At 32.2% G+C, this 23862-nt stretch overlaps 1 protein-coding gene across 5 annotated transcripts in view; it reads left to right on the top strand.

Annotated features, from left to right (window-relative positions):
- The window catches only part of MLLT10 (MLLT10 histone lysine methyltransferase DOT1L cofactor), a 205086-nt gene that overhangs the window by 94415 nt on the left and 86809 nt on the right, over positions 1 to 23862 (top strand). For all 5 annotated transcript variants that reach the window (XM_031939880.1, XM_031939876.1, XM_031939879.1 and 2 more), the window contains 3 exons: positions 6624 to 6719; positions 16689 to 16944; positions 19534 to 20103. In XM_031939880.1, the coding sequence (XP_031795740.1) occupies positions 6624 to 6719; positions 16689 to 16944; positions 19534 to 20103 (922 nt within the window). The remainder of the gene's footprint in view (positions 1 to 6623; positions 6720 to 16688; positions 16945 to 19533; positions 20104 to 23862) is intronic.

Below are 23862 nucleotides of genomic sequence, written 5' to 3'. Positions count from 1 at the left end.
TTTTTAATAGGAACAGGTGCTGGATTTTGTCAGATGCTTTTTTTGCATCTATTGAGATAATCATTTGGTTTTTATTATTCTGATATTGATATAGTTATGCTACTGGTAATAATTAACCAGTTCTGTATCCTTGATATAAATCCTACTTGGTCGTGGTGTATTAATGTGGTGATAATTTTCTGAAATCTCTTTGCTAATAATTTATTTAAAATTTTTGCATCAATATTCATTAGGGAAATTGGTATATAATTTTTTTGTGTGTTTTCATCCTACCTGCTTTAGTTATCATTACCCATATCAGTGTCATAAAAGGTATTTGGTAAGACTCCTTTCTCTCTATACATATATGTAGTTTGCATAGTATTGGAATTAGTTGTGATTTAAATGTTTGGTAGAATTCATCTGTAAAAAAAAAAATCTTTCTGACCCTGGGATTTTTCCTTAGGGAGTTGAATAATAGCTTGTTCAGTTTCTTTCTCTAAAATGGAACTATTCAAAAATAATTTATTTACTCTTCTGTTAATCTGGGCAATCAAAAATTTTAAGGTATTCATAAATTTCACCTAGATTATCAGATTTGTTGATATACAACAAATTCTAATCAAATTAAAGGTTGACCTTTTTTGAGGGGGGTGTTTTTTATAAAATTAATTCTTCTTTTTGTTTATTACTTCAATAGTTTTCTTACTTTCAATTTTATTATTCTCCCCTTTTATTTTCAGAATTTAAAATTTGATGTTTAATTGGTTTTTGATTTTTTCTTCTAGCTTTTTTAATTGCATGCCCAATTCATTGATCTTTCTTTTTCTTTATTATATTCAAGTAAGCATCTAGATACATAAAATTTCCTCTAAGAACTGCTTTGGCTGCAAACCATAATCAATTCTAATTTTTAAGAAATTATTTTCCTAAGCTTTTGTACCTCCTTTCTCATTTGGCCAATTTTTTATTTTTTAAAACATTCTTCTCTTCATTAGCTCTTTGTATTTCTTTTTGCAATACTCACACTTCTCTTCCCAATCCTCCTCCCCCCACCCCCCCTACTTGATTTTCAAAATCCTTTTTTACCTAATCCATGCCCTGAGGCCAATTTTTTTTTTTTGGAGGTTTTGGCTGTAGGAGCTTTGATTTTGTTATCTTTTTTGAGTGTATGTTTTGAGCTTCCTTGTCACTGTAGTAACTTTCTTTGGTCAGAATCTCTTTGTTTTCTGCCCATTTTCTTAGCCTATTACTCTGCTTTTAACTCTTTGTTAGAGGGGGGCTCTTTTTCCAGGGTGGAGGGTGCACTGTCCCAGAGGGTGCAGCTGTTTTCAGAGGTCTTTCTGGGAATCTGACCTCAAACACTCCTTTTCTGCTCTGGAGCTGTTAGTAGTGTCCTTGCTCTATTTTGTCTGTAAGTTCTAGTGTGCTAGTTAGAGCAGCACAGTTCTTTCTGGGTGCTACTAAAGAGATCTGTGAGCTGAAGTCTTGGGAAACTGCCACCCACGCCCACTTCTGGTTTGCTGGTATCCCAAGGTCCTCTTATCCTCCAGATAGATCCTTCCTGCTGACCTTCTAAGCCATCTTTAGTTTCTCTGTCAGTATTTGGAGAAGCCATAGCCTCCTTCTTCCTGCTTTGCCAGCTCCAGGACCAGGGCCTTACCTAGAGGTATGGGGCACAGAGCTTTCCTGCTGAATTTCTAAATTATTGTAGGGTGGAAAATTGTTCTACTCCTCCTTTTTGTGTTCTGACTGTAGAATTTGTTTAGAGTTATTATTTAAAGTAATTTGGAATAGTATGGCGTTGATCTTGGTAAGTCCCTACGTTTATTCCACCATCTTGACTCAGTACTTTTAAAAATTCTTGAGAGCTGTAAAGAGTTTTTCCCTATTTGGCTTTTTATTAATATTTACCATTTTAGGAATTAAAACTTATTTAAAATTTATTATTTTATTTAAATCTAAAAAAGGTATATTAATGTAAAACTTTATAATTAAAACCCTGTATTTTCAAGAACAAAAATGTTTAGAAGAATGGCATTATTTCATATAATTTTGCCAATCTCTTTTTTGTCTGGCTTGATTAAAGATAGTTGAGTTTACCTAACTATTTATGCATTCATCCTGTTGCCGTGTTTTGGTTGATGTATGTAAAGAAAATCTGACCTGTATACACACACACAGAGAGTGTGTTAGAAAAAGAAATATTTTAACAGCCTTTTAAAAAAAAAATTGTGGACATTGTTTGATGATATGCCAAAACTTGACAGGCATATTTTCTCTCCAGTGGTAAGGAGTTATATAGGTCATACATGTGCAATCATATAAAAATTTTTTGTATTAGTCATTTTGTATAAGAAGACAAAAAAAAAGTGAAAAAATGTCACGTTTCGTTTTGTATTAAAATATTTGTTATTTCTCTGGATGCTTAATCTTTAGCCCTTTGGGATTGTCTTAGATCATTACATTATTGAGAATAGCTAAATCATTCACAGTTCTTTCTTGAAAAATACTGCTCTTACTATGTATAGTGTTCTCCTGGTTTTGTTCACTTCACTTTGCATCAGTTTATGTACATCTTGCCAGGTTTTTTTGAGATCACCCTGCTTGTCCTTTCTAATATTCCATCACAATATCTATCTCATTCCACAGATTGTTTCACATTTCAATGTTCACTTCAATTTCTAATTCTTATCTACCAGAAAGAGCTGCTTTAAAGTCTTCCTCCCCCCCCCCCTCTTTCTTTTATGGGACAGGAGGCCTATCTTTGGATTGCAGACCTGGTAAATAGTATTGTTGACTCAAAGAATATGCATGATTATATAGCCCTTTGGCTTTAGTTCCTTCCTAATCTATGCATCATTTTTGAGCTTCGTATATTGGTCATTTGGAATGTATTACTTCAATGAGTTATGTAGATCTTTAAATGTTGACATGTTTTGCATCAAAATTTTTGTTTTTTAATATAACCCCTTAATTCATCAGAAAAACCTTGAAGTATTAAGAAGCTGCCCAGGTCATGGTGACAGATATAAGATTTCCAGAATATTTATTTTAACATGAAAGTTTGAAATTTATCATTGGTAGGAAATAGTGCCAATTATTTTCCTTAAAGGATCAGGCTCACTTTTCCATCTTTGAGAAATGTCTGTCACAAACCTAAGCTTTAATAACTAGTTTGACTTATAAATCATTTTTCAAGTTCATATGTATTCCATGGAAAAATTGTTTACTTTATCCTACAACTCAAAACAATTGTGTGAAGGCTTTATAAATATAAGTACAAAATTGTAAAAATATAATGATTGTTTGCACAGTTTGGTGCTACTGTCTTGATTCATACCACGTGCCAGTAGTTTTGCATATCATTACTCTTGCACCATTAGTGCAAGTATTGACCCTGTTGTTCCAAGCTAAAATATGAGGATCCAAAAAGTAGTCCAGGTTTTTAAAGTTTCAATATTTATTTGGTGCTGATACCAGAAGAATATAAGCTAAGCAGCATAGGCCAACGAGGAGTACACAGTAAGACAAAAATAATGCCTGTGCTCAAGGTGCTCACATTCTAATGGGGGAAACAATATTTGTACAAACAGCAGTGAGTAATGGCAGAAGTGAGGGTGTTTCCAGTCTTCCTTAAAGAAAGTGCCTTTTTTCTTAGATTTTTGCCAGTGCCAGTCTCGCTCTCTCCCCTTGCTCTATCCTCCCTCTTAGCCACCTTCTTTCTGTCTCTCTCCCCCAACACCCCTTGCTCCCTCCATCCTTCCCTCACTTCAAAACAGAACAGATTACAGTCCTTCCTATACCTATGTGTTCATTCTCCCCCAGTGGGGATAGATAGTTTCACATAACAGCCTATTTGTTGGCCTTCATTTACCATGCTTGAACATTAGAATGTAAACTCCTTTAGGAGGCACATATCACTCATATTCACTACAATCAATCACTTATACTGCTTTTGTTGCATAATTCTTTGTGTCACATTATAGTTGTGTTTTCCATATCTCTCTCTCTGACTTACATTGGGTGATGATTTTTTTTCATATAGCTGATTCAGAGATGACTCTTATTTCAGCAACTATTTCTAATAATAAACTTAAATGCTTAAGTGTCCAACGTCTCCCAATTTTGGGGGAAGCAGTGCGGGGGGAGCGTTAATTTTTTTTTTAAAATTATAAACTTAACTGTCATCCACAGATATAAGCATGTCAATGTTAATCTACATCCATTGTTCTCTTGTTTTTTATTCCTAAACCATGTTTTCCAGTATATTTTTTATCTTTTTTTTTTTTTTTTTTTGCCTGTTTGCATTATAATTACTGAATTTGAAAATGTATGTTAACTTTGGATGTGTAAGGGAATTGTTTATCTGGTTTTCTTTATAGCAAGAATATCAAGGTTTCATAACGTCCATCATTGTTACCAAATAAGGTTTTTATATTTCAAGTGCTAACAACTAAGTTAATATTACTAGACAGTCTAGAAAAGAAATGAGTATTAACTCTTTTCTCTTTGTTTTTGATCATTCAGCCAACTGTTAAGGCAGGAATCTGGGCTAAGTTTTCCCATGCAAATAAATTTTTTTACAAATCTTTAATAAGATTTTTATTGTTGTTGTTTTGGTAGATTGTGTTGAAATCACCCATAGTATTTTCCAGTTTGCCACCATGACTCCAAATTTAGCTTTGTCCTTTTTAAAAAGTAGAGCATTTCGTTGCTATGATGGGACTCAAAGCTTTTCTAAATGATTAGAACTTGTCAGAGGTTTAGCTCTGATAAATCCTAACTTCCAAACTGTGATGAAGCATTGGAGTAGAAATTTTTGAAACTTTTTACTTTTATCATCCCCCTTTTTTCATTGACTTCTTATTTTCACTCTTTTGTGTTCAAAACTTTGATGTTACTTTTTGACTCTTATCTATTGACATGCATAAGTTCTGTCAGTTTAATCTCATATTATATATCACATCCTTTCCTTCCTCCCTTTCCCCATTGGAATAGGAATCTATACTATTTATCTGATTTTTATCTATGATTTTTCTTCATTTACTTAATAATGCCAAATGTGCCAATCACCAAACATATCATCATTTACTCTATTTCCGTGTCTTTCTTCATGCTGTTCCTATCATTTTGTATTCATCTCTCTAGTGTTTGGATTTTGACCTATTTTATAAAACTTACTTCAAATGCAGAATCATTTCTTCTAGAAGACTCTTCTTATTTCTCTCTATTGATGAGCTTTCCAAATCTTAAGATTTAGTTCAGTCTGTTTTATCTTCTTATGTGCTTTTGTATATATAATGTATTATAAACTGATTAATTTTATCTACCAGATTATATGCTTTATGAGGACAGGAATTCTGTAAATTTCAGTGTTCCTCAATATTTAGGACAGTGTTCAACATCAGATTATAAATGTGAAAGGTGTGTGTGTGTGCGTGCGCGTTAAATTAAATATTGCCAGATTAATCTTATTAAAATCTTCAAAATGCTTTTATCCTACATAATTATGTAGTAATTTCTTATCCTGGCAACTGATTTTTCTATTTTTTATTTCTATGCTTTCCTGTTTCCATGGCCTCTCTTTTAAAAGGGGGCTCAGCATAGCCTTCTCTCCATTTTTCATTAGGTACATTGCTTTTGGACTTCTATGGATTTCTGTCTTTAGGAAAGTCATCATTGGGAAATCCCCTTATTCTGCATGTTTGAATCTGCCTGGTAGCACATCTCACTATTCTCAGTTGAACTTTTTGCACTTCTCTACCTTCACCCCAGTTTTCAGATTTCTTCTGTATGTTGTTCTCCCTCCCTAGATTGGTCCTTGAGGTTAAAGACTATCTTTTTTTTTTTTTTTTTTTTTTTAAATTAGTATTTGTATCCCTAGGACTTAGCATAGTACCTGGCACATAACAGATGCTTATTATGTTTATTCACTTTTTATTTACTTAATCTGTGCTGTAGCCAAACTGGACTACTTAGTTGTTACATAAACAAATAATATTTTTCTTTCTTCATACTATTTTCTTACCTGATATATCCATCTCTCACTTTTCTTTTTTGAAAATATTCTCACCTTTCAAGCTCTCAGGTAAATGCACTGTGAAGTTATACCTTATATCCTGTTCATCCTATTGTACTGTGATCTTGTGCTAGATCCTCATCGCACTTTGTATATCTTGTGGAACTGTCTGTATTGTTTGAACAAGTTATTTGTATTATTTCTGATCTTTTCCTTCATGTAACTTAATGCTTATAAGAGACAAGATTCAGGTGTTCTTATTCATTTAGGTATCATCATCTATATGTAGCATAATACCTTAAACAAAGCTTGTGATCCATTAGTATTGGTTGGATTGTTTTGGTCTAATCAGTTGAGGCTAGAGACTAAAGTCCTTATTTTAAATAATTTTAGTGTATGGAAAACTGCTGATATGAATAATCCTATGATCATGCTGATAGAAGCAATTGATTTTATTTTTTGCAGTCAGATATTTTGATTGATTGAATTCTACCTATACATTGTGCTCCTTCCCCCAGTCAAGCCACCAGCAAAATAAAAAATATCCTTTGCCACTTTTGTTCTGGTAAAGTAAGTATGGATCATCATACTAAACTAATATTTTACTTTTCTTAATTTTTAGAAATACAAAGAAAAAGACAAACACAAACAAAAGCATAAGAAGCAACCAGAACCGTCACCAGCCTTGGTTCCTTCTTTGACGGTTACTACTGAAAAAGTAAGTTAAAGAATTTTAATTTTGTTATCACATTTCAAATTTAAATAGCATAATTTATAACAATTACAGAATAGTCCATTTGTAACTTAATTGATAAAAGATTGCACTTTAGCCACAGAAGATTGTTTTTTATTCTACTTCTTGATTGTTTAAAACACTTGTCTTCTTCCCCATCTTAGTCCTTTCATTTCATAATCTTTTAATTCTCTTCTTTATTCAGAGATTCTATACCTTCAAAAGTATAGATGTAAGAAGGGCTAAAATTCTCACATGATTACCTAGAAGTAATAATTATGAAATTAGAAAAAAATCTCATGAAAGGATTGCTTGATTTTTTTTCATAATTAATTTTCCTTTATTTAATAATTGTGGTCCCTTCCCCCATGGAGAAGGCCTTCTGACTTTTCTGTAGTCCATGTGATTTAATTGTGTAGCACACTGTCTGGACCCATTTCCAACACATAATGTACTAGTAGGTTGAATTCCGAGGTAGTGACTGACTATTGCTTTCCTCAGGGCTCTAAGGAATCACTCTTATCAGCTGGGAATCCAATTTTCTTACTCATCAGTTGTGATGCAATATGGCATTCTCTCATGTTGGTATTATTATGTCTTTAAAAAAGGACAACTAGAATTATAGCAAGAGTAGCAGTTAGAAAACATTTCCCTCAAGACCAGAATGTGCCCCCTCTTCCTTCCTTTCCCACAGACTTCATCTGTGGCACAAATATTAAATATTATGATAGTGAGGCACACAATCATGTCAGACTGAGATGTACCTGGTGATTAATTCTAAAAGGTAATTTCTCCTTTTGGGGTGTTTCCACCAAGTTTGCTTCTGATGTGGTATTGATGATGAACCATTTGTTCCCTTGCCCAGCTGTACTAGTTCCTGGTATGACAGCTGAGTGTTTTGGCTGATCAGTCCATTTTGGTATTGAGTCAAGTTGGTCACTCCTCAGGATTGCCTTCTTACCAAATTTAGCAGGTGCTATTCTTGGCTCCAAGGATGTCTTCTACAAGATCCCTTTCCTCAATGGACCTCTGATGGCTCTTTCGATGTTTTGAAGCCCACAACGTCATAATGTAGTTGTCATGTTTCCAATTATTCTTTCACCTAAGAGAAGGATAAAAGAAACACAATAAAAACAGATCTGCCCTGCAATTGGGTCCCTGTAGAATTTGTGTGTGAGACAAGGTGGCCTTTTCCTCCCTGATTCAATGTTTGGGGCACTCCTTATTCTAAAGCTACCTGGAAAGGAACGGGAGAGATTGCCTTTCCTAAGTTTTAGCACTTGGGCCAATTTAGAAGACTTTTTGTTACCATAATACCAACTCCTAATCATTCCTGGTCAGAAATAGGCTCATTTAACATCCATCTTGACAAGTCACCTTGTTATACTGGCATGATACCTAATAACTCCTACAGATGAGACATTATTTTAGAGAGGTGTGCCCTTTTGTTATGAGAATCATCTCTGGTCCTGAAGTAGGAGGTGTTAAAAAATTATATTTATCTTTATTTCTTAGTTTGAGTGTAAGTGAACATAGTCATTTGGAATTCTCAGCATTTTTTAAATAGTAGAGAAATGTATAGTTTGGATTTTTCCTTTCCTTCTTCACCCAAATTTTGTTTTGGTCTATAAAATATGTTTAGAAATGTCCAATTCATTTGCCTATTTTTCTATTTAGTTTAATCTGCTAATGCTTCCTTTGTATTTAGAATTGAGAAGGGAAGAGAATAAACATTTGTTACACATATATTGTGTTCTAGGCACTGAGCAAAAAAGTTTTAGAAATATTAACTCAGTTTAATTCTTACAGAAACCTTGGGAGGTAGATGCTATTAAGATCTTCTTTTTATAGTGAGGAAATTGAGGCAGACAGAGTTAAAATTATTTATCCAAAGTCAGTAAAGCATCTATGGGAGACTAGATTGGAACTTAGTCTAGTTCTCCATCCCTTGAAGTATTGCTAGACCAGAAAGGCCCAGAATTCTGAAATGTTCACTTAGGGGCCGGATGTAATTAGGAAAAATAAATTTTATTTATTTGTTTGTTTACTTATTGCTGAGGCAATTAATTAATTAATTAATTAAGTGCCTTGCCCAGGGTCATACAGCTAGGAACTGTTAAGTGTCTGAGGCTGGATTTGAACTCGGGTCTTCCTGACTAATGAATTGGTGCTCTATCCACTGTACCACCTAGCTGCCCCTAATTAGGAAATTTTAATTTGTTTAACCAAGAATGGATTGTTTAATATTTTGTCATAGTTTTCATTCATTTGATGATTCTTTCTCTTCCTTCACAAAGATACCTTTTTGGCATTGCATCAAAATATATGATTAAATTGTGTAGAAGCCTCTCTGGATCTATTTCTAACTTGTACTGAACTAGTGAGTTCAGTCCCTATTTAATGACTGACTGCTTTTCCCATCAGAACTATAATGGTAACCATGAGGTTATAACATAATATTCACATTTATTCAGCCCTGATCCAGGATGGTTATAATAGTAACGACTAGTTATTAATAGTAACAACAGCATTAATAATAGTGATAGTTAACATACAAGTGCCTTTTGTGTGCCAGGTACTACACAGAGAACATTATGAGCATGATTTCATTTGATCCTCACAACTTCTCAGGTATCAAGTATCAAACTTGATACTTTTCTTACCTCCATTTTATAATTGGGAAAGCTGAGATATATAGAGGCTATTTAACCTTGCCCAAGGTCATACAGCTAGTAAATACTTGAGGCTGGATTTGAACTCTCATTTTCTTGACTTTGCCTAGCATTCTACCACGGTACTACCAGTAGTTTGCTCATTCCTAAGGAAAAGACAGGAACAGAGAATTACATAGATGCCCATGTTGTGTGTAATATTTAAATATGCTGTAGCATTCATGCATCCTAATTATGGTTTTTCTATATTCAGAACATAAATTCATATTCTTCAAACAAAACTTTCTCAATGTTGCAAAATATGCACAATCGCCCTAAAAACTGAAATTTTTTAATGAGGTCTAAAGAAAAAAGGTTCAAGTTGGGTATAAAGTCATACAGCCTAAGATGTAGAGGCATCTTATTGTATTTATTATTTTAATTGTTAAGAAATTATTCCTCATTGAAGTCTCACTGTTTTCTAGTTCTGCCTAAATTTTTAATTAAACAGAAAATTTCACATGATAACACTTTACATATTTCAAAAAGTCAAGAATTTTGTTAAAAAAATAAATGTTCTTATATTCTTTAACTTACCCTTATGTGGTATATACCCAAAGCTCTTTACCATCCTGATTGCTCTCTTGTGGACATTATCCTAAAATGTCCAGACCTCAACAAAAATTCCCAGATTGGAATCTGACCAGGGAAGAACACCAATGGCCTTTCACTTCCTTTTTACTTGGCAACTGATCCAAGTACTCGGCAACTTGGCCAAGGTCATGTTGGCTTTTTTGGTTAGCATGCTATATTACTGACTTGTTGAGCTTGAGAAGTTACTACCCACATCCCTAGGTCTTATTCAGGAAATGTGGGTTTAACGTTGTATTTTCTTTCCTATACTTGTGAAATTCATTTTTGGACCAAGTATTAAACCTATAACCCCTCCCAAGTTTTGTCTCATTGGATTGGTTCCAATATTTTAGCTTGCATTTTTTAATTTTTTTTTTTTTTTTGTATCTTAGTATTATTTATTAAAGTGTGTGTGTGTGTGTGTGTGTGCTATCTCTCTTGTTTCATGACTAGCCCAAATTCTTGGGACTTTCTGAATAATGAGTTTTTAAACCATTTCTTATACACATGCTATTATGCTAATATGCTGTGGCTTTATTGCCACCATATTATGTTTTTACTGTGTCATCTGAATTTTGTATTTTCTGAGATGGTAGGTTCCCCCAAATTATAGTCATATAAAATCACCAGTGGAATGTTGGTCTTGAAGAAATTGACTTCTGTTTTTTTTTTTTGTTTGTTTGTTTTGTTTTGTTTTGTTTTGAACAATTGAGCCATTTGGGATCAATGAAATTAAATGTATTCAATTTTTTCTGCTCTGGACCTGTATCATTATCCAAATTTAATTTCTCTCCAAGCTGTGTAATGACTTAGTGTACTATGTAGTATATGTATGTACTATGTAGTGACTTACTGTATGTACTCTATCCAACTGTGTCATCATTTGGTCAAAATACATTCATTTCTTCTGTGTGGACTGCCATATCTACCTCTTTGGAGTGATTGTGGAGTTCTCAATTCATTTATCACATCAGAGCCTCTAGAGAACCATTTTATCCAAAAGGAATCTATCTTCCCTTTGGCTAAACAAGGCCCTTTTATGGTGATCTTGTTACTGAAATTAGTTTAATATTGTTCTGAATACATTTTTAAAAGTTTATTCAAGGTTAAAATTCTATAAAAATATTTCATGAGGACAAAATTCTATACTCTTCTAATTTTCAAATAAAAAGTAACATTGACAAAATAATCATCTTTAATATTTTCTTTTAAGTTATAATAAATGAGGGGCAGCTAAAGACGGTACACTAGAAAGAGCACGGGCTCTCTAGTCAGGATTACCCGTTTAAACATGTTTAAACATGTTCCCATGAGTTTAAACATGGTCCCAGACACTTAATCCTCAATAGCACTGGCTTCACAAGTTACTTAACTCCAATTGCTTCTCTCTCCTCTCCCCCCCCCCCCCCCCCCAATTGATTTTTACAATCAACTTAAAAATAGTCTTTGACATTTTTTCATACTGGGTCTTCTCTCTTTTCCCTCCTTACAATATAAAAATTTCGATTAATCTCTCTTCTAATTTTTTCCTATTTTCTTTTTGCAACAATAAGTGAGAATGTTTATTAAGAGCATATTTTACTTTTAGAAACTCAGAATAAATGACTTGATTTATTTGTACCTTTTAATTGACTAGTATAAATGGATATTCAAGTTGGCTGCTTTGTGTTAATCCAGTAGATAAGAGATTGTGCCTAATTTTAACTTTGCCTACTTCCTTACACATTTGAATTGAATTCTGAAACGGTCATGAAATTTCATTGCTTTTTAAAAAATTGCTGTGTAATTTTAGGATCTAAAAATCTAAGAATTACTTTGAAGATATTTCATTCACAGTGAATTATTGAATGAAATATTTGAGCTAGTGTGATTGCTTTATTAGTTCTCAGGTAGGAGAGGTTGGTGTTGAGACAATTTTAACTATGAATATTAAGAATGATGTTTCTTCTTTTACATTGGAATGTTAATATGTGTTCCATCTTATTAAATAATAGTGCTAAATATCACCTCATGTGTTATAACCTAAGATTGATCTTAATAATACACTATCATTTTTCAGTGTTAGATATTAAAATTATAAATGTATGACTCTTACCAATAACTTAATTCTGGATATTATAAATCCTTTAGCAAAAGATAAATCTTCTGTAAAGATTATTTTTATTCACTTAGTTTTTTTTTAATGGTATTCTTGAGTTTGCTTTCCCCATTCATGATTTCTAGACGCTACTTTCCCTTATTTTGTTTTATTTTTGGTTTCGTTTTGTTTTTGCTGAGGCAATTGGGGTTAAGTGACTTGCCCAAAGTCACACAGCTAGGAAGTATTAAGTGTTTGAGATCAGATTTGAACTCGGGTCCTCCCGACTCCAGTGAATGTTGTATCCACTGAGCCATCTAGCTATCCCTCTTTCTCCTGTTTGAAAAAATAAAAGCAAAAGATGGTTCTGGGAGAAAAATGTTATTTTATATTTGAGTTAGAATTTTCTCAAAAAAGCGACTTAGTTATATATGACTTTTCTTATATGAACTTAGGTATTTCAATTGAGATGATATTATACAGTGCCTGGCATATAGCAAATGGTACATAAACAGTTATTCTCTTACCCTTTTGTATTTTTGTTAAGGGCAGTACCATTTTTCTAATCACCTAGATTTGCAACCTCACTGTCATTTTTGACTTGGAATCTCCCTTTATCTCTAGTCAGAACTATGACTATGTATCCATAAACTCTCTTCATCCACCCAGTAGTCATTCATTTTAGATCAAGTCTTCAATACCTACTCTAGAACATTAATCTCCTGATTGGGTCTCCCTGCTTCCAAATACCCTTCTCTCTCCTGCCCCCACTTCTTCTATCCCCCTCCATTTTCCACATAGTTGCCAAACTGATTTTCTTAATGCTTAGGTTTTGTAGTGTCACTTCCCTACTCAGTAAACTCAGTTATTTAACTTTTACCTCTACAATGAAATATAATCTGCTCTGTTTAGCATTTAAAGCTTGTTGATAGCCTGCCCTTTGAACTACCTTTCTGGCCTTATTTTCTGTATTACTTCGCTCGACATCCTTTTTGGTTTAGGCAAACTGAGCTGCTTATTGTTCTTCAGACATGATATTCTTTTACTATTGTATTGACTATCCTCTGTGACTCAAATGTCTTCCTCTTCTTTTATAATCCCTACTTTTCCTTCACAATTCTATTCAGGTGTCAGCATGCAACCTTTCCACCCTTGCCCTCAAATGGTGTGTGTGTGTGTGTGTGTGTTATGTGATGTGATGTGATGTGGTGATGTTTTTTTTTTTTTCCCTAGGGCATAAGCAGGGTACTTAGTGGATACTGAATATATTTTAAAAATTGATTACTTGACTTTGCTTGATAAGTTATCATGGTCATTAAGGAAGCCATACTCCATATTTTCAGTCCTTTAGTGGAAAAGTACATTTTACATATGAATTCTTATTCTATATTTTAAAGTAAGCTTAAAACTTGTAAGAGAGAGCCATAATAATTCTTCACCTAATTATGTTTTGTAATATTAAATTAATCATAGGAGTACTTTTGGGAGTAATTTTTCCTTTTAAATAATGGAATTGGTCCACTATATAACTAATCATTTTTTCTTGGTAGGTTCCAGAGATTGTGAGGAGAGAAAAAATTATTTTGTCATATCATCTCATATCACTTTTCTTTCTCAAAAGTTGTCTTGGTGTTTTTTTGGTTTTTTGAGTCTGTTATTTATTTATTTTTTTTGATAGAAATTTCTGCTATCAGTGGTTTGAGATTTAAACATTGGATTGCATAATCTCCTGGTTTGTAATTTGTATTGCATATATATATATATGGTGTTACTGGAAATTTTTATTTTTTGTATTTAAAATATCTTTATTTTTGCAATTTTGTAGTTTAGCCTTTGTTACTTAAGAGTTCAGAGGCTTAAAATCTTCTAAGAGAGAAAATAATTTTGTTTTAGTGATTGTTGACTGCTTACTAAAGAGTGCTAATCTCTTGTTAATAGCCATCATTAAATAATGGAGAAAATTTTTTTTTAGTTGAAGTTTTTTTTAAAGACATAATGATGCATGAAGAATTGTTTAAGATAGGCACTTATTTATTAACATATCATTAAAAAACACATGATATCATGTGCTCAGTGGATAATTTTATCAAAAACATTGTAATTGTAGTGTTTCATTATGAGAGTTATCTCTACTCTATTTTGACATTTTAACCAGGCCTTTTAGATTAAGGCTCTTGATTGTATCTAAAAAGGTAGGGAGGGGTCCTTTTTTGTTCACATATGCTCTTTTGGTTCAACAGACTGGACCTGTTTTCTGTATTAATTACAATTTATTTTAATATGCAGTTATCAGTAGATAAGAGCAAAAAATTGTTTTGCTGTTATAAACACAGCAGAGTTGTATGGGGCACTAATGTAAATTAAGATTCTATTATAACCATGGATTTACTTGAGAATAAGTATTAAGAGTTTTATATTTTGTGTTGGCAATTTTTATATTAGAGTCACTTTTATTTAGCCATTTGGCATCACCTACAAATCTAAATTTCTATGTCTTTTGTCTCTATCTCTCTTTTCTGTCTCTTTCTTTTTTGCTCATAGAAAAAAAATTAAAATTTAAAGTTTATTTTCTGGTATGATGGGATGTCTTGAATCTGTTATCACTTTAAAGTTTTCTAGGATTGGAAATTTCCCTTTTTTCAGAAAAAAGCTAATTGTGATTAAATTATGGCCATTGAAGTTTACTTGATATAATCATTCATGGCTTTCTTTGTATTGCCTTTTCTAACCTAATAAATTTTATAAATAATTTCCCATTGAATTTGTGGTCTTCAGCATATGGGCATTTTTGTATTTAGGTCAAAAATTTTCCATTTAAATTGACCAACCCCAATTTATATGCATATGTAGAAGCTAATATTATATTTCCATTTACAGTACCCCCAGTGAGTTTTCTCTCCTTCCTCACTTGACACATGAGTGAAGAGTACCAATGTGTTTTTTTTTACATGGCTTTTGACCTGCACTAGGTCATACAGGGTCAGATGTGAGTGGGATGGAGAACTTCAGGACCAGCCCAAGCTAATGGAAAAATGATTGAAAAGTGAGCTGGGGTGGTTTCCAAATTGACCCTGCCCAGCATGGAAAAGGTTCGTGTTTCTAAAGTAAGCCATGAAGTTTAACCAACTTAAATCCTATTGATCTGTTAAATGGGATTTTATCTTTTACTAAGCTCACATTGAAGCCTGTTGGGCCTGCTTGTGGATTATATAGTTCAGGAGAGTGATCAACTCTTTTGTTAGATCTCGTGTTTATATTTGAAAAATGGAAGCTAGGTAGTGAGATTGGGGGCGGGGGGGAATCAGAAAATATTCCCAGTAAATAGTTAATTTTCACCGGAATATGTCTCTTCTTCCCCTTTCTCCTTACTTCCAAACATCAATTTTACTAAAAGCTCTTTGACCATTTTGCTTAGTACAAACTTCAGAGTTCCTTGCCCTCTCCTCATTTTTCAACTGTATCTGGCAGTTTGTATTGAGTGGTGGGTGTGTGGCGGAGGTATCAGATTCTAATTTGTATTTTGCAGGTTTTGAGTCCTCATATCACTCTAGATATATCATTATGGTTAATTTTTTTTTACCCTTAGAAGTAATATTTAAAATTGAGGGGAAAATTATGGTTTTTTCTTTTATTTTGTGTGTGTGTGTGTGTGTGTGTGTTAGGGAGAAATCTAAAAATTTATGTAAGATTTTGGAGGCATTTTGATTAATGTAAACAAATTGCCATTTTTAGTTTTCTAATTTGGCCTTATTTGTACAGTTTGTAGTCATGCAACTTGTAATAAATTCGTTTAAGTAAATGTTTATCTACCCTTTAAAAAAGGAATAATCATCAATATGTAAGCAATAAAATTTAAAGTACAGCAATTCTTAAGAAATACTGCTCTGCAAAATAACTTTTCTCTAAATTCCCCCCTTACCCAGTTAAGCATTGAAATCGTTTCCACTTTGAATATTTAAATCTTTCTGTCTTTTAAAACAATCTTTCCCTCTTTCCTGAGTTCTTTAAAACATTCTTGCTTTGTCCTTACAAGATTTTCTTCCTATTATCATGGGCATAGTGATTTAAAGTAGCTCTCCCTAGTTCTTTACAGTTGTCCTGTTGTTATATTGAATGCCAAAATTGTTTTATAATTTAGTAATGACGAAAACAGTGTTTTCTTATTGTGGGAAAGAATGCAGTTTTCAGATGTTTCACTGTGCCTTTAGTGTTATTCTTTGTCACTTAATAAATATGATTACTACTGTAATGTGCACTTTCACTGATTGCTGCAATCTATTGCTCTACTAGTCATATTATCAGCTCATACTCTAATATGGAGAAAGACATTCAAAATAGCTATAATGTATAATCTTAATTTAATGTTAGAGTAAATTAAATTTTTTTTTTAAATGTATGTTGTAAACTGCTTTGATTTGTAGCACTGAAAATGAACCTTAGGTTATTCTTAAATATGAAGTATTCATTTTTTTTTAAGGTGACATGCAATCTGAGTTTTTTTTTTTTTTTTTTGGGGGGGGTGGTCTAATTTAGTCCTTTTATTTATTTTTTTCTTTTTTCTTTTATTTTTTTTTTTTTTAATCCAAATGTTAGACATATACAAGCACTAGCAACAGCTCTATGTCAGGCTCTTTGAAGCGCTTGGAAGATACTGCAGCTCGATTTACAAATGCAAATTTCCAGGAAGTCTCCGCACTTACTTCAAGTGGAAACGATGTGTCAGAGACTAGAGGGTCAGAGAGCAAAGGGAAGAAATCAGCAGGTCACAGCTCAGGTCAGAGGGGAAGAAAGCCTGGTGGTGGAAGGAATCCAGGAACAACTGTGTCAGCAGCTAGTCCTTTTCAGCAAGGTATTAATTATGGTGCTATAGTTATAACATTGTTTTCTTGTTCATCAAAGTAGTTAAATTTTGCAAAAGATAATTGTTCTTTTAGCTGTGATTAATGAAAGAAGTTGATTTGGAACATATAAAAATAATTAAATTTGCTCAATCCAGGTTAATATACTTTGAAATATAGGGAAAAAATTAATTGTTAGATGACTGATGGTTTGTTTTATATACTGATTTTTATTGAAGTTGAACTGAATTTTCATTGTAAGTGAATTCAAAATAAAATTTGAGATTGGGGTGATAATAGTAGTAAATATGTAGTTTAAGATTTGCTCGTTATGTTTTTTTTGGCTCAAACTTATTTAGTGCTAGATTTTATTTTTCTCTTAATTAAAAGTAATTGCTTTCTTAAATCAATAAATTTTGTTTTTTCTATTACAACATAAGCTTATATTCTTTTGTTACTATAAATATTAATTTTTAAAACTGTCATTTTCAAAAGACATTTCTTTTTAGACTTCACAGTCATCTTTCTTTTGGCTGATTGTACACTTTTGTTATTAGCATTTCATAATTAAAATCACCTTTTCTAAAACTGAAAACAAAACAAAAGCACTTTTATAGCTAATGGAGAAAAACATGTCCTTTAAATTTCTAGGAGATAAAAGTTCATTTTCAGTGAAACACAGTATTTCTCTAGCATAGTTATTTATTTCTAGTGAATATGTTAAATGCCAATTTACGATATTACAGAATATAGTAAAGTATGAGATTTTTGTTCTGTGTTTAAGTACTTATATAGAAACAAATATACAAGTAAACATTATTTTAAAATTTTAGCTCTATATATTAAACACCATTTTTCTATTAGACCTTTAAAGTTTAAAGGATAAATAAGCTAAAAAATTTTCTTCCTTTAACATTAAAGTAACCAACCATACTTTCAAATTAATTCAGTTCAACAAACATTTACATAAAATTCCTTAGTCTTTTTATCCTACTTGGAAAAAAGTGATTTTATGCACAGAGGATTATGTCAGACAATGATTTTTTTAAAAATAATTTTTTTATTACTTCTCATTAAAGGAATTATTTTAAAAATAACACAAAAGTGGAAGACACTCCAAGAATTTACTATATGATTTGAATGAGTAAAATTGTTGGCTTGTAAGAATAGTGTAATTTTGCAATTTAACTTTTGGAAAATATAAATCTTATTTAAACTTTTGCATTACATTTATTCACATTTTAAATCTGACATAACAGGACACTCGGATATTCTCTTATAATTAAGACCCAATTTTTCTCTAGCATAATTGTATTTCTTAATCTATTGTTATTCTTCTGTCTTTGAATTAAAAATCTTCTTGGAAACTTGTCTTATTGAATTTCACAAACATTAAAGGAATTTTCAAAAAGCCCTTTTCATAGGTGGACACTAGAGATGTTTGTTTAGAGATGTTAGATGTTTAGAGATGTATTGCCTGTAAATTTTTAAAAATCTTCAGTTCTGGTTATCAGAAAATGAAGGAAGTTTTTTTTTTTTTTTAATATATATAAGAACGAGGAGGTATATTAGGGAAGATAAATTAGTTATTAGTTGTATTATATGCTTCTAAAATATTCCTTATTTTCGTACTATTCAGTTTATACTGTGGTGGATTTTCAATGCCAGATGTAAAAACAAAAAATTGTAAAAGGAAGACAGATGGTGACAGGTCAGGATTGATGATGGAGAACCTCTTTATAACTGCTAATTAAGTGGCAAAACTGGTTATCCTTAAATCACTGAGATAATGAAAATTATATAGTATAAGCAGGTTGTTGATATGTATGCTGTTCTACTTAAATAATTTTAAAATGTTGATCTTAATGGGGGCATGTTCACAAAGTATTTGGTGAAGTTAAAAGCAAAATGTTTTCCATGCTCACAAAAAAAAAAAGTTTAGAATACTTAAATATTGAGCAAAGTTTTTACTTTTGAACTTTATAGAAAATCTGTTTTCAAATGACTTAATATGTTTCTTAATAAAAATGATTTCTGTAATATAATTTTCTTTACATGTAAAATATTGTGTGGTTAAATTTATTACTTACCCTCTTGAAAGTTCTTTTTTATTGTTTGTGTTTCATTTTGAGCTTCTTTGTATTGTTTTGGATAAAACATGATGGTCAAATTTACAAAATGCATATGCTGAATCACAATTTGTCAGTTCACCTCAATACAAAGAGTATATTTTGTCATAAATTTGTCAGAGGAGATGATAAAAATTAGAGATGAGGGTTCCCCCAGAAGGTAGGTTTTTTGATAGAATTTTAAATCATATAAAACAGTCTTTTACTCCCTTGACATTTAAGACAAAAAAAAAAATGTATTTTTGCCACTATGTAGTTTTCCTTTAAAGTGTGATAATTTTTAAATGTAATATGTTGAGAAACCTAACATTTTATTCATTAGAAAATACTAATCCTTAGTTTTATGTTAAATTTTTACTCATGCCCTTTTCTTTTTGGCAGATGAAATATTTAAGCTGATTAGATGATTTTTTTTTTTTTTTTTTTGTATTCAATTGCCTCCCCTCTCCCACTCTTGTCTTTTTACTGCAGGAAGTTTTTCAGGAACTCCAAGCAGTGTAAAATCATCTTCTGGAAGTTCAGTACAGTCTCCCCAGGATTTCTTGAGCTTTACAGAATCAGACCTGCGCAGTGAAAGTTACACTCATTCCCAGCAGTCATCATCAACCAAAGATGTACATAAAACAGAATCTGGAAGCCAGGAAGGGGGGGTGAATAGTTTTAGTTCTTTAATTGGTCTTCCTTCAACATCAGCAGTTGTTTCACAGCCTAAAAACTTTGAAAATTCACCTGGAGATTTGGGGAATGCTTCCCTTTCTACTGCAGGATACAAACGAGTCCAGTGTTCTGGCCTTGAAGAGGAAACTGTAAAAGAAAAGAAGAGAAAAGGAAGTAAACAAAATAAACATGGGCCTGGTCGACCCAAAGGAAACAAAAATCAAGAGAATGTTTCCCATCTTTCTGTTTCATCTGCTTCTCCAACATCATCCGTAGCATCTGCTGCCGGAAGTATAACAAGCTCTAGTCTTCAGAAATCTCCTACGTTGCTCAGGAATGGAAGTTTACAAAGTCTTAGTGTTGGCTCTTCTCCTGTTGGTTCAGGTAGGGATTTGTCAGTTTTTATTTTCCAAAACGTGTGTGTGTGTGTGTGTGTGTAAAATTCGTATATGTAGATATACCTATTTAATATTTTACTACTTTATATAGTATAGTATTCATTGTAAACTGGCGCTCTAATTTTAGTATTTTGAGAATCAATGAGAGAAAATACTAAAATTTTGAGAATCAAAGAGAAAACTCATAAGCAGTTTATAATACAATATGGTTAAGTGTTTTGTTATCTATACTAATCTTAAATTGTGTCCAATTCATAGAGGACCATCATTTGAGTAGGTCAGATCTTTTCCTTCCCACCATAATCTTGTATATGATATAATACAATACTTTGAAACTTAGTTGAGATTATTCAAAAATTCCCTGCTTAAGATCTGTTAACTCTCTGGATTTCAGGTTGGAGTATAGTTATCTCTGAATGTTTTGTAATAAAAATAAAGATTATGCAGTTTCCCGAGAATTGGTGTGAGTTTTTAAATGCCTTTACTTTTGAGATCCTTTTCCCTTAAAGTTTAGGTCTACATTTCTTATATATCTGAACTTCAGTATTTAAATCCTATTCTTTATTTTGTTAGGATAATTTTGAGTGAGTGGTAAATGAATTTATTATGAAAGTCAGTTGTTATTTGCTTATATGTAATACTGTCATTTGGTGTTTTAAATTTGTCACAATTTTTAGTACTTTTTAAAAATCACATGAATTTTTCCCCAATTTGTTTTTAAATTATTTAAAATTTTCTACAGGCCATGATTATTTGTATCTTGATTATTGCTTTTCACTTCTTTTTAAAACTTTGAAAACTATGTGTGACTTGTTAGTTAGAATTTCTTTCTTTCATTTCTTTTCTTTTGGGGGGAAAGAGCAATTGGGAGAATTGTGCTTGGATTATAGATTTTTGAGTGATTAAAGACATAAAGATCTTTATTGTATTATAAATTTTTGTTTTTAGGATATAACTTAAAAACAAAAGACCTGAATTTTGACCAAACTAGGATTTATGTGATTGTGTTTGTTAATTTATAAAATATCTTATTAGTAGGAACAATGTGATGAAAACAAAAGGAAGGACAGCCATCTGAGAATATTGAAATTTTTATTTTATAAAGTTGAAAGTATACTTAATTTTATAGAAGCTTTTCAAATTTATATTGTTTTTTTCTTTTAGATTTCATTCAAATCATTTTATCACCATTCAAATATCCCCCCCAAAATCATGAAATATACTGTGAAATATTGTGTGAAATCAATGCAAGCTGAATTTTTGTGGGATATTTATATCTATACTGAATATGTATAACTTTTTTTTTCCTTTTTGCTGAGGCATTTGGGGTTAAGTGACTTGCTCAGGATCACACAGCTAGGAAGTATTAAGTGTCTGAAATCAAATTTGAACGCAGGTCCTCCTGACTTCAGGGCTGGTGCTCTATCCACCGTGCCACCTAGCTGCTCCTAAATATGTATAGCTTTGAAATTTTTCTCTCTTTTACAATCATCTGAAATACCCCAAAAGTCAATTGATTATGTAACTTAGAATTACCTTAATAATTTTCATATTTGTGTATTTGGTATGGAATTTTGAGAATCGGCAATTACAAGTTTGATTATTTTAAAAAGTTATTTAATTTATGAATTAGGTTTATAACTTTGTATAGTTTTTAAGGTTTAAATACTGTTTATTTTATATAATACTGAATCATCACAAAAATCATATCTGGCACCTTCAAATTTAACATTTATCATAATTTCTTATAGAAATGTCTATATATATATGCATATGTATGTATATACATACATGCATGCCAAGGTTATTTTAAAAATTAGATCATGCTGTGTTTTATTATAAATCTAAACAAAATACCTAGCTAATAGATATTCCTTATCCAGTGATCTGTGTCAGGGGCTTTTCCAAGGTCATGAAACAAATAGAAGATGTTTGTGTGAAAACGTATTACTCTATTGTTCTTCCCTTTCTCAGCTATGTCTTGGGGAGGAAGGAGCACTGTCCCAAATGGTTTCAAGTTCTGACATAATATGTATGTTGTTGTATATATTTATGAATAATGGTATATTATACCCAGCATTTTAAAGAGGCATGCTTATATATGAAAGAAAACAGTTAAAAATATTTTTAAATGAGGTTCTTTTTGAATCTCTGATTGAAACATTAAAATCATAAAACAAAGCGTTTGGTTCTGAAAAAACATTTGGTAAAAAGCTTATATGTACATACTATTGCTTTATATATCATATATGTAATACCACATCAAGTCACTTGAGAGAAAGAAAGCCGCATGTACTGGCCATATCAGGCTACCACTGCTTTTTTTTTTTTTTTTTTTTTTAATTTAATTTTTTTTATTTTTTTATTTAATAGCCTTTTATTTACAGATATATGCATGGCTACCACTGCTGTTTTGACCATAATTCCCAGATAGAGAAAGACTTGGATCCTGAGACCAAGATCCTTGGAAATAGCAATGTGTTCTTCAAACCATCATACCTGCTTCCAGTTCAGGCCCTGCAGTTATCATTGAAGAAGGAAATTGGGGAGGGTTTCTACCTTCTTTATTGGCAACAGCAGTAGCTGCTGGCCAGCTCAAGAGCCCTTGGAGTGATAGGATCCTCCACACCACTGGTTTTCCTTGTAGTCTAATTATCACATATGAGAAGGCTGCTCCTGTGAGAAAGGAGACAGCTATTTTCTCCTTGCAAGTCATGGGGCAGACAAATCAGCCTGGCTGAAGTAGCAAAGACTTCCTAGACTAAAGCTAGGAGACGGGTGAGCTATATGGGGCAGATCATTTGTCACCACCCCTACAACATTTAATTGTAGTACAGGACTCTGAGCCCAAGAACCTTGAAAATGCCAGTGCTTCCAGCCGAATGTCCTCAAGCCTTCTTCCTAAAATATAGATACAGCCTGGTAACTGCTCCTGCAGGAGTTATATGACCCCTTATTATTGAAGGCTCACCAAGACCAAAGTCTTTGGCGCTTTGAAATGCTTCAGCATTGGAAACCAATGTGATTTTAGCAGTGGAAATGGCATTAAAAAAGAATGTTTTCTGGGTGCTTTATTGTTCTATTCCAAGGATTATAGAACTTTTTTATCTGACTTTCAGCTGAAGGATTTCACATTTATTATTTTCCCTATTAGAATGTGAATTCCTTAAGAATTGAGTCAGTTTTTGTTGTTGTCATTGTAATAATCACTATTACAGATATTGCTGCTGTTGGTTTATTTATTTATTTTTTCTATTGCTGTCATTTAGTATAGAGCTTTGAATGTGATTGATGATTCATTCTCTTAATTTTAGGCAGAGTAAGGGAAAAGAGGAATGCTTAATATGCTTTTTGTGGTGCTGTGAATAGTTTTATCCATTCTTGAAAACAATTTTGAAACCACCCACAAAATCATAAAACTCCCCATATTTTTTAGTTTAGTAATACTACTCCTTAGACCTACCTCAAAGAGTTCAAAGGAAAAAGAGAGGCACCTAGATGCTGAAGTGGATAGAGCACTAGCACTAAAGTCAAGAAGACCTTTTCTCAAATCTGACCTCAGATACTTAATACTTATTACCTGTGTGACTCTGGGCAAATTGCATAACCCCAATGTCTCTCAAAAGAAAAAAAAAAAAGGAAAACAAACCATGTGTACAAAATATATAACAGTTCTTTTTTTTAATGAAGAATATGAAAAGGGGAGGGGAAGGGGGAGAGGGAGCCAAATGGTGCCAAATGATTG

The sequence above is a fragment of the Sarcophilus harrisii genome, chromosome 5 (genome assembly GCF_902635505.1).
Source record: "Sarcophilus harrisii chromosome 5, mSarHar1.11, whole genome shotgun sequence".
NCBI classification, from domain to species: domain Eukaryota; kingdom Metazoa; phylum Chordata; class Mammalia; order Dasyuromorphia; family Dasyuridae; genus Sarcophilus; species Sarcophilus harrisii.
Note: the sequence above shows the minus strand (reverse complement) of the source record. Positions and strands in the feature narration are given on the sequence as shown.